General features: G+C 37.2%; 1 protein-coding gene across 1 annotated transcript; it reads right to left on the reverse strand.

Moving 5' to 3' along the window:
* Positions 1-8217: 8217 nt before the first annotated feature.
* On the reverse strand, positions 8218-10324 carry LOC133866959 (protein DETOXIFICATION 48). Its single transcript, XM_062303624.1, has 2 exons — positions 10089-10324; positions 8218-9886 (listed from the first exon to the last, which is right to left on the reverse strand). Exons 1-2 carry the CDS (start codon positions 10221-10223, stop codon positions 8354-8356), a joined length of 1668 nt encoding a protein of 555 aa, XP_062159608.1. The 5' UTR covers positions 10224-10324; the 3' UTR covers positions 8218-8353.
* Between the last annotated feature and the right edge of the window lie 1461 nt (positions 10325-11785).

Raw genomic sequence — 11785 nt, forward strand, 5'->3', positions numbered from 1 at the left:
CGGGGGATTCACCAATGCTTCTTCATAGACGGAAAGACTGAAAGAGAGGTCGCTTGCCATTTCAAAGATTTAGGCCGTCGAGGGTGACTATATATCATCCACTTATGACAAATATATATACATATATATCCCTGAATTAGGGTGATTTTTCTTGGCTAGAGCTGAGCATCGGACCACCATTAATTACGGGAGCAATCGGTCATACCTTGACCATGTATGAACCCGGCCACAACTCGTGACCAAACACCATACCGATGTTACAAGTGATTTCCACACAATCACTCACTAGACCGTCACCATTGGAAAAATAGACTATAACATGATCGGGTACTAGACCGAAGCCATGTGTGAGTTGCTATAATTATATACTATGACTGCTCACTAGGCCATTGCCACAAACGATTCATATATACACAACTGCTCACCAGACCGTCATCATGGGGGTATCGGTTCTCTCCTAACTTTTGACTCTACATCCTTAAATTTTCCTATATATATATATATATATATATATATATATTATGTTCTTAGACTACTAAATAGGAGTGGGCAAAATCCACCCAAACCAACAAAAACCGACCCGCTCGTCCTATCCCGTGAAGATCGGATTTCATGTGTAAAATTGTGGATCCGAGTTTCAAATTGGACTACCCATGCAGGGCGGGGCAGGTCGCGAGTATAACTTTTTTAAAATCCCGGATACCTGCCCCGCCTTGTCTAAAACAACATACCTAAAAAAACCCTAAACTATCCCCTCCTAAAAAAACCCTAAACTCCCGAATCCCTCATTCCCTCCCTCCTTGGTTCTGCGCCGCTCAGCCTCAAGAGTCCGTCACCCTTGTGCCGCTCAACTCCAGTAACATGGAGATAAGAGATAAGACTAGAAACATGGAGACCTGGTTCCTCATCCTCATCTCCCTCTGCATCTCAGTCTTGCTCAACCATCTGATCCTCGCCAAGAAAAGCTCCAAAACCCAATAACTCCCTCTTGGACCCTCCATCGTTCCCATCCTCGGCAAATTCCAATAGCTCCACTAGTCCTTCTCCGAGCTGGAGCTAGTCATCAACAACCTCCACTCCAACCATGGCCCCATAGTCACCCTCTGCATCGGCTCCGCCCACCCATCTTTGTGGCCAACCATGGCCTCACCCACAAGCGCTCGTCTAGAACGGTGCCGATTCGCCCACCACTCCCCAGCCCTCCACATCAATAAGATCATTTCCAACAACTAGCACAACATCAACCCAACTCGCCCTGCCCCACCCCGCCGAACTAGAGACACGGCGGATACATCACATTTTAGCCGGGCCACGGCCCACGGTTAGGGTTTTTACAACCCACAAGGTGCGGGTCTAGGTGCTAAAATGGTCAATACCAGACCCGCCCCAATCCGTGCCCACCCCTATTACTTAAATTCCCTTAATTTGAACTTTGACATCAATTCTCATTTCAAAACTAGTTAGTCTTTCTCTTATTTGAAACCATTCTCTGATACCTCTTTTTCTTTAAATATCATTTTCTGAATGGTCTTTGTAAAACATATTTCAACAACCTTGACGTATACAAAATACACAAAATGCGGGGCTCATAGCACGAATAAAACTGTGCATGAATGTCTATCTACTTGAATATACATGGTAAACCATTTTTATGTAAGATATACTTAATAATATTGTTGGTAAGAGGATTTACTTACACGTTCGCCTAAAGCTTAATTTGTTAGTTAATGCTTCCAATCCATTCATGAGTATGTCTATATATAGTACATTAAGCTTACGGTTAGGTTTTACCCTTGTTTGGATACCCTAAATTTTCTCTCGGATCCTGAACAAGCCTGACCTTAATTTGAGAAAGCCCTAATTTTTCATTTCTTGGCAGTCTCATTCGAATGATCAACTGCGAATGCTATTGCAAATGGGGCTCCATGGAATTGGCTCATTGGAGCTCCCTAGTTCTGCCTCGTTCGAATGAGACCAAACTTGTTTGAACGGGAATGTTCAAGTTCTGAGTATTCCTACCTAAAAACTACTTCAAACCCAAAATTTTTCTTCCACTAATCCCTTCCTTTACTCCATACAACCCTAATAACCCATCTTTTTTTATTTTGCCTTGACCAATTTATTTATCCCATGTGTAACACAATATGCATCTGAATAAGATATATATAACAAAATAAGAAGAAAAAAACAGAAAAGAAAAGTGAGAATCCACTAGATCGAGGTAGTAAATGCTAAGTTGGTAAAATCTGAATTACTAAAATTTAGAAACTCCAAAATGCAGCTTAGCATAAAAAATTCAAAGGATTTTAATGCAGATGATAATATTTCTTTTATGATGTAGAATGTAAAAGTGCTATAACAATACATTAATATGGATTATGATTCTTTAGAGTTCTTAGAGAATTCTACCTTGTAAAATTTTTATAATCTCAACAGTTATTTTTAGGTTAAATTATCCAAATTTTGCCAGCTAATTATTTGCCACGTTTACCAACTCACTAGTTACTGCAAATTAAGACCATTCTAAAAACTCTTCAAAAAAAAAAAAAAAAAACCATTCTAAAAAGGGTTGATATTGAAGCAAAAAGATCTAAACCCTTTAATTAATTTGCATATTATGGTTAGCTTTCAAGGAACTTTATAAAGTATAATTCCTAGTCTAGATGATCTTGATCTGATTAATGCTATATTTAGGAAGGAGATATTAGATATTAACCACTATATAGTTATGGTCCAAATCAAATTTCACAACATCTAATGCATGCATGGTGCATATTCTGACCTTGTGACAGTATTTAAAATTTTTAAATGACATGACATGCACTGTGTACATTGGTAGATATATACCGTAAAATTTAATCTAGTTGATCTCAAATGAAGTATTAATAAAAGCTCGAGGTACTGTAGAGGCAGCAATAATGGGGGTCCTCAATTATTCCAAACATCAAGTACGGAGATAAATTTGGAAGCAGGGAAGGTGTCCTCTTCCCCTGGCGCTCGAGGGGCACCTATCTTCACCAGACTGATCGAGGAGGTACCAATGTGCACGAACACTGACCACCATAGACTTAGTTGGCTAAAAGAAAGGAAAAAAAAGTGAATATCCATCATGTATACCAGCAAAATCACGGGGGGTGGGTGTCTTTGGTGACATTTATTTTTTTTTTATGTTTTTTCATGGCATTGACCTACATGTATTGTGATTTGGAATCTTATTCACTTGGGTAATACCTTGATTCAATATTGAGAAGATAGTGGTTCACATAAAGTTGGTGGTTTATAAAGATAATTATGAGTATTAAGTTTCACATTGCATAGTTATTAGGTAAAACTGAAATTTCTAAAGAATTCTAAAGAAACTCCAAATTGACTAGTCTTTTTTATATGATAGTTGCATAGTTATTAGGTGAAACTGGAATTTCTAAGGAATTCTAAAGAAACTCCAAATTGACTAGTCTTTTTGAGATGATAATGTAGATATGACTAGCGCTTTTTTCTTAGGTCATTACAAACGGTATCAAAGCTACCTAGTAACACCAGGTCATGTAGTGGCCTTGACGAGGACGTCAGGAGTTTAAGATGAGAATTTTGTAATATCCCGGTCCTATATTGAGAAGATGAGTAGCTCACGTAGAGTAGGTGGTTTATAAAAATAGTCGTGAGTGCTAAGTCCTACATTATTTAATTATTAGGTGAAACCGAGCTTGATAATGAATTTTAAAAAAAATTCAAATTGACTAATTCTTTTGGAATGATAACGCATATGTGGCTAGCGGCTTTTTTCTGGGTCGTTACACATGGCATGCATGCATTTTTTGGGATTGAGGTCCGTGTAATTCTTTAGTATTGTAACTTGTAAGAGTATTTAATTTTCTCGATCCAACTCGAAATTAAGAGATGATCCAACCACTCCTTAAGATGGTCGAGAACCACCCTCAACTGCCCAAATAATTTCCTTGAATATATTTCACCCATCTCTTATATGTTTTTTTTTTTTGTTAAATAAAAAAATATTAATTCATTACTAATTATCTCAAAAACTTTTTTTTCTTAACAGAATTATCTTAAAAACTTAAGATGACAGGAAGTGATGTATTTAATTGCTCCCCTCGTATGGGTTTAACCCTTATTTAATAAGTAAGGTCTAATAAATAGAATATTTAATTAAAATAAGAGATTAATAACGAAAATAAAGTTTAAACTTAAGATGACTTTTACTGATACTATATTAAATTATAATATATTAAAGCATTTATTATGTGATTCAATTCATGTCGTTTATTTTGAATAAACAACTAGGGTTTGAAGGAATTGTAAGGGACAGACATACGTATCTTTCGACCCAAAGTTATTATCAACAAAGCTGGATCGTGTGGGGGTCATTTCAGAAATAGATGACACGTGTGGTTCCAGTTTTTCCATGCTGTCCCATTAATTAGGCAGACTTTTTTATTTATTTATTTTTTTTTATCAAATTATAGAGCGGATAAATGCTATACCAACTTTTACACTCAAATGTTTATTATCTACACTGGTAGTTACAGAAAAAGAGTTTACATTAAAAAATTAAATAGTGAAAAGTTGATGTTATAATTGTTACATTATAGAGTAAGCATTTATTTTTATATATATATATAAAAGAGTTCGTATAGCATTTCTTTAAGTAGATTTGAGAGAGATAGAAAAGCATAGCTACAATTTGTTTGTTGAGGGGGGGGAGGGGTTTCGGCCTCTTCCAATGCCCTTCTTTTTAGCGGCTCTTGCATAGGATTAGGTTGTACATAATTATTGTGAGATCATCAATGAACCCATTTTCTGGTTATCGATCTTCTTTCGATATTACTTTTGTTTTTTTGGATATATTGTTAGGGAGCTCACCCGATCTCATGTAACCCTTTTTCAGATGTTGATTAAAAAAGTAAAAAAAAAAAAAAAAAAAAAAAAAAGATAGATAGAAAGTGTAATTGATATTTTACTTAGAAATAAAGCTTTATTTTGATGTGAATGCTATCATCCGACCAGGAAAAAAAGAAAAGAAAAAAAGAAAAAAAGAAAAAGAAAAAGAAAAAGAGAAAGTGAAGTTCCATCGTGTGTGTACAATCAAAATGATAAGAGTGATTGAGAGACAAAGGCAAATTGTTCATGGCATTGAGTGATTGAGCTTACGTCTATTGTGGTTTGGGAAAATCTCTGGAACCCTATCCCGCCTGCCATGCATCTATGTTTGGCTCCAAGTTACGGGGTCTTTGTGGGCGTCATTTCAGCTTTCTTTTCAGATATTCATGACAAGATATTATATATCCCTATTATGCAGATTTTTTTTTTTTTAATTTTTTTTTTTTGTTCAAGAAGAGTATAGAATGAGAAGCAATCAACATTTTTCTTGTACAGGAAGAAACTAATCTTTATGAGCATATAAGTTATATATACCTTATTGTCACAATTCAGTACTACCTAGTTATATATCAAAAAGAGGATGAATTATAATTTCTATAGTTTTTTCTTTTTTTTGAAAAAAAAATAAAATAAGTGTCCATTTGGTTTAACGGTTTTTAGACATATAGTTTTTAAAAAGAGTAATTTTAAATATTCAACTCACGTCTCACTAGATTGATGTAACACTATATGCAAATTGAAATATTTCCTAAAATAGTAAAACTTGTTTTTCTTAAAATGCTGTTTCGGAGGGGAAAACAACGAAATTTGAGGCCCAAAATGGCACTCACTAAACAAAGATAGGGGGCCGTAATGACCCCGCTGAGATAAGCTTTTTGAATTGAGGTCTTATACGCGATTCTAATACTTGGAGTAAAAATAATGCCCGTTTTACTACATACTATACGATATAGTCACAATTACGTCTAATCATGTCAATTCTTGTTTTGATCCTCTCTATCAATGTATGATAGTGGCTGCCATCAACTCAACATAAGCATTGACTCTTGCATAAAAAATGCTTTTTTATTATATAAAATAACTAGTGGGCATGTTTGGATAACCCATGTTTCTTTATTTATTATTTTTGAAAAACATGTTTGGGTGAATTTTTTAAATTCAAATTATACTCAAGTTTTATCAAATTTTTTTCAATTTTGTCTCAGGTTTTTTAAACTATCCAAACATAATTTCAAAAACCGAATTTTCTCAGTATCTGCATTTTTGAATATAATAAAGAATAATAGAATACAATATAAAAAAAAAATTATAAACTCAAACGAGCCCGTACATTATTCCAATAGTATAGCATATTGAGATGGGCATCTAAGTACATATATATAAGAAAAATGTAAATATACAGAAAAAAAAAGGTGTGACTTTAAATATTAATCAAATGAATGGGTGCCAATTCCCACGACAAAATCCTAGGAATTATTCATGTTTGCAATGCTATGCAACCCATTACAGAGACATTTCTTTGCCCCAAATGCATGTTTTTGTAATGGAACAATACTAGGATGGCTAGGTAGAAAGAGAGAAGTTGATACTATCCAAGCAAATTCAGAAAAAGAAGATAAGAAAAGGTGATGAGATTGAGAAAGTAGAAATGGCTAAGAGCGCGCACTATAGGGGAGAGAAATACGTGTACCACTATTCAGCAGTCAAATGAGATGGCCACCTCAATATTATACTCTATGGGGTGCTTATTGTATATTAAGAGAAAAATGTTATTTATCATATTGTTATATGATTATCATATAACTTAATAAAGTGGCAATAAAAATCAGTTTACTTAATAAAGTGGCAATAAAAATCAGTTTTTGCATGGATCAACACTTCACTTAATTAACTTTCGAGATCAGGGACGGAGCCAGAAGTTCTTATGGAGTCTCGAATGCAAAAATCAGTTTTTGCATAGCCCCTGCCATCCCCCCCCCCCCTCTGTCCCTGTCCGAGATCTTCTATCACGTTTGCAATCGCCATCTTAAACTTAAAAAAACTCTCAAATTTAGTGTATTTATATTTTAATTTCACCCTTATAGAAAATCCCAAGGGAGAGGGTGTCAAAATTCTCCTAGTACCCGTCCTTTTTTTTGGGAAAAAAAGAAATTGCAAGAATTTAAAAGTTGGTCAAAATTTAACAGAATTTACAAAAATACAAACGTCTAAATTTTTGAAATTATATATATATATAAACAGGGTTTTTTTTTTGTTTGTGAATTTTAATAGACGGGTAATTGTAAAAGCAACGACAATTCATAAGAGTTAAATGAAGTTTTTTTAAAAAAAATATAAGAATTAATTTTTACTGTTATATCATTTTAATTGTATTACAGTGATATACAATTTATTTTTTTAAAAAAATATTAGCGGTAGAAATGGGATGAGGGTGTGGGGGAGTGGGGCGGGGGGAACTGGTAACAGAGAGGCACTGCTACTGTTTGTTTTGTCATCTGAGAAGTAGACATGCGCAATAATAGCTTGATTTTGTTTCTTCAGTTCGAAGCAGGGGCCCCTCTGCCCCAACTCAAGGCCTTCTTCAGCAGGTACATTTCTCTAGTACCAATTATTATCCTTCTTCACTCTTTTCTCTGCGTATGTAATGGAACTGTTCCTCCCCTGTGTACGCACGCACGCACGTACGCAAGTGAACGTTTTATTAGGGAATTAATACATTTGTACATGCGTTTTGTCAACTATAATCCTGTCACTTCATTGACATGCATTTCGATAAAGTAAACCCGCGTCCGAACCATTCAGTCGGCTAGCTTATATCAAAGACATATCCATCATCGACATGACGTGGTCTGATGGTCGCATATTACTCGTCGCCTTAGTTTAAGAGGTCATAAGAAGAGATATATAAGAAGAGATATAAAAAGATCGAGCTATTTGATAATTAATGTTAACAATGCGAATCTTAAGGGGAGCTATTAGAATGTTCAAATCATTATCTAATAGTTTATATTATATATATGGTAATAATTTTTTTTTTTTTTTTTTTTTTGGAGGGGGATATATATAGCAGCAATCTTAAGATCTGGGGTGGTGTTAGCCGAAGTTTACAGTGAATTACGCTAATTTTTCCTTTTAAGGTAGTCAAGATGCTTGCCCAATTTGGAAAGAAACAACAAGAAAGGTAGGCAGAGATTCTTACTCCCCCACGCCTCGAAAACAACCGACAGCTTAACCTCTCTCTCTCTCTATCAGACAACATAAACACACAAACGCACAATGCCAGTTTGGAGAAGTAATACAAAAGTGTTTCGATTCTATTCTACAATGGTTTTTTTTTTTTTTTTTTTAAATTAATTAATTAATTTATTGTTAATACAATAACTTTTGAAATAAAAGGAGTTTAATCTAAATAATTTTCACATGAGCTGGGGGAAAAATGGCGGAAGTGAAAATCCCATCAATCCACTGTATGATGTCGAGTAGATATAAGAGGGTCTGTTTCAAGAGAGGCTAACTTCAGAAGCTGATCATCACCATTAATGCACAGTATCTCTTCAAGATTAGCCTTCTTGTCGGATTCCTCACTGTTAGATGTCGCCGGTGATGATGATGATGATGATATTGGCAACGGAGGTGGAGACGTAGTATAAGTCTGTGTGAGTTGCCTTGCTCTCTCTACCTGAACCGTCCAATCCGTGTTGCTGAGAACATAAAGCATGAGCAGAGCACAAGAAGCCTGCGCCGCAAGCAAGCCTAGCCAGAGCCCCGAGAACCCTATTTTTACCACAAACCCCAAGAAGATTGCCACAGGCATGCCCACTAGATAGAATGAGCCCAAATTGATGTTTGCTCCGATGGTCGGCCTCGCGCTGCCCCTCAAAACTCCGCAGCCGGTGGTTTGCGGGCAGTTTCCGAGCTCGCAGAGCCCGGCGACGGGCAATGCAATTGCAGTAAGGTCTAGAATTTCTGCATCGGTTGTGAAGAACTTCCCCCATTGATGCCTCATTAGCGTTGTGAACAGCATGGCTGCGAGGCCTAATCCGACGGCGCAGACTAGGGAGACGATCATGGAAATTCTGGCTTTTTCCGGCCGGTTTGCGCCTAATTCATTCCCAATTCTTGTGGAAACTCCAAGACTGAGAGCTGAGGGGAAAACGTAGACAAGAGAGGTGGTCTGGATGAGAATTCCCATGGAAGCAATAGTTGCTTTCGGGTTGACAAGAAGTCCACACAGCAATATCATGAACTCATACCACCACCATTCAAGGCAGACGGAGATGCAGGTCGGAATCGCCAGGGCGAGCAAAGACGACCATCCCCGGAGGCAATCCATGCTCGGAGATACCCACGACTTTTTATACACGCCGGAGAAGTATATGAAGGAAGAAAGCAAGAGGAAGAGATTGAGATTAGTCCAAACCATTGCTATTGCAACCCCTGAAATACCCATCTTGAAATGGATGACAAGAAGGAAATTGATTGGGACATGGAGGAGAACAGAGATGGCTGAACAGTAAGTTAACGGTAATGTGACGCTTTGGGTCCTGAGATAGATTCGAAGAGGGTGAAGAAGTGAAAGGAAGAAGAGGTCTGGAATGGAGAAGAGAATGAAAGTATGGGCGACTGATGATATTTGTTGGTCTTGACCGCACCACAAGAGGATTCTCTTCATGTTTAGCCACATGAAAGAGATGGGAATGGAGGTGGAGAGGAGGAGAAGCACTGTTCTTTGCAGAGTTAAGCCGAGAAGCTTCCATTGTTCTGCGCCGTAAGCTTGTCCGCAAATGGGTTCCATTCCCATGGCCAAGCCGGAGATCACGGAGTAGCCGGTGATGTTGGCGAAGCCGATGGAGAGAGATCCTCCGGCGAGCTCAAGCTCTCCAAGATAGCCGAGAAAAAGCATGGAGATCATGGCTCTTGAGTATAGAAGTAGACCTGTGATGGCTGTTGGGCCTGAGATTTTCCCTATGGCTTTGATTTCTTCCAAGGCCTGAATTCAAACAAAAGTAAGTGCTTGAGAAAAATGCATGTAAATATTGACCGACCTTGTAATTGATATGCATGTACTTATCATTGCTCTTCTTTTAAGTGTATTCTTAAATGCTCATGATGTAAATGATATATATATATATGTGTGTGTGTGTGTGTGTGTGTGTGTGTGCATGAATCTTTTTTCTTCTTTCTTTTTCTACCTCAGAAGGTGTTGGCCACCTATGAAGCTCTTCAGTACTATCTGGTTGAAGATCCGTAGACTTGATGAGATTTACGTTATGGGTTTTCTTGGAAGAGAGTGATAGAGAGGGAGAAGATGGATTTGGATTACACATAGTTTGTTTTGTGGGTAAAGAGAGATGAAAAATATAGCTTTGCGTGTGGCTTTACGCTGCTTGTGCTGTTATTTTTTGTTTTGTTGGGAGGCTGGAAGGCTTTGAATATGGCACCCGGTGTATAGAGGATAGCGCATATATATACATGGCCGGGATTAGGCCCTACCTTTTGTTCTCAGAAACGTGTCAATTTATCAAAGAGAATTCTAATATAAAATCGTTCATCCAAAAAAAAAAAAATCTGATAACCCAAAGCTTTTCCATGGGGGCCCGACCTCTCTCTCTCTCTCTCTCTCTCTCTCTCTCTCTAAAACTATCAGGCTACTGTATATTCATTTCTCAATATGGGTGGAGTTTATAAAAGAAAGAGCAAGAGAATTTACAAAGCTCTGGCTAAGAGGGGTGACTGGTGAGGATAATGTTTTTTGTTACCGCCAAATCAGGTGGTTTGGTTTGTTTAAATGATAATGGGGTGCTTTTTTTTTTTTTTTTTTTTGGTTGCAGTCACTTGAGGGTGCGTTTACCCTCTATCAGGTTTAAATTTAAACGACTTTTGAGCTCAAGTAGTGGATAATCTTTCTGAACACACCCATCTTTGGGTTTTCTGGTTTCTGTACGAAGAAAGCCAAAAAGAAGTTTATCTTTAGATGTCAAGTGGATGGAAGGGTTCGATGAGCAAAATTCGCCTACTTGTGTGAAGTGACAAGGGCATATATATTGGCATATTTTTTTTTTTCTTTTGTGTGTGTGTGTGTGTACATGTGTTGACAAAATGCCTACAGGCCAGCAGCTAAGTTTGAATGTCTGCGTGTTCTAAGGCAAGCATGCATGTTCCATTCTTCCACAACCCATGTGAGAAAAAAACCCCACACTTTTGAAACACCCAAACTGCATGAATCGATCGCTTAAACTGCTGCCCAGTTTGAGGTGACAATTACCTTCTTTCCAGGCCCCATCTGTTTTCACTCTCTTTTGTTTTTATGACCTATTTGGTGGAGAATTTGTTAAAAGGATCGAATTAAGTAGCACTGAGAAGGCAGAGAGATTTTCCGATCCATTAAGAGATCTTCCAAGATCCCCAACTCTCATATAAAAATCATTCAAACAAACGAACAGTTTGCGTGCATTACAAAACATGAGAGCTGGGAAGTGGGACGAAATCATGGCAGCTGGTTTAGTTAAACCAGGTGGGTTTTGGGGGAGGGCTAGTAAATAAAAAAATAAATAAAAAAATCTAGTGGATCTTTATTAATTGCACCTTTTCGAATTGATTTATTTACAATAAATAAAAAGGTTTATCTTTATGGGGTATATGGAGGTAGGTGCTGTCGATGAAAGGGACCACTAAGTGATCGATGGATGGTAATGGAGAAATGACAGTAGATGGGTGTATGAAGAAGAGGCAGACGGCAGAAAGGGAACAAACACTGAGGGAAAGAGAAAATTACGTGCACCAGTTAGAACCATGAAATATATGTATCCCCTTTGGCACAACAGAGCCCATGTAAGACAACAAAAACCCTTGCCCTACCATCGCCAGTCTCTAAATACAAAGAGCAGTT

Source organism: Alnus glutinosa, chromosome 4, assembly GCF_958979055.1.
Source record: "Alnus glutinosa chromosome 4, dhAlnGlut1.1, whole genome shotgun sequence".
Classification (NCBI taxonomy): domain Eukaryota; kingdom Viridiplantae; phylum Streptophyta; class Magnoliopsida; order Fagales; family Betulaceae; genus Alnus; species Alnus glutinosa.

Excerpts from the sequence above, each read along its gene's own strand:
- LOC133866959 (XM_062303624.1), bottom strand. The coding sequence starts at position 10,223 with ATGTGTAATCCAAATCCATCTTCTCCCTCTCTATCACTCTCTTCCAAG. Across the intron at positions 9,887-10,088 it reads GGTGGCCAACACCTTCTGAG|GCCTTGGAAGAAATCAAAGC; the intron begins GTAGAAAAAGAA and ends GTTTGAATTCAG.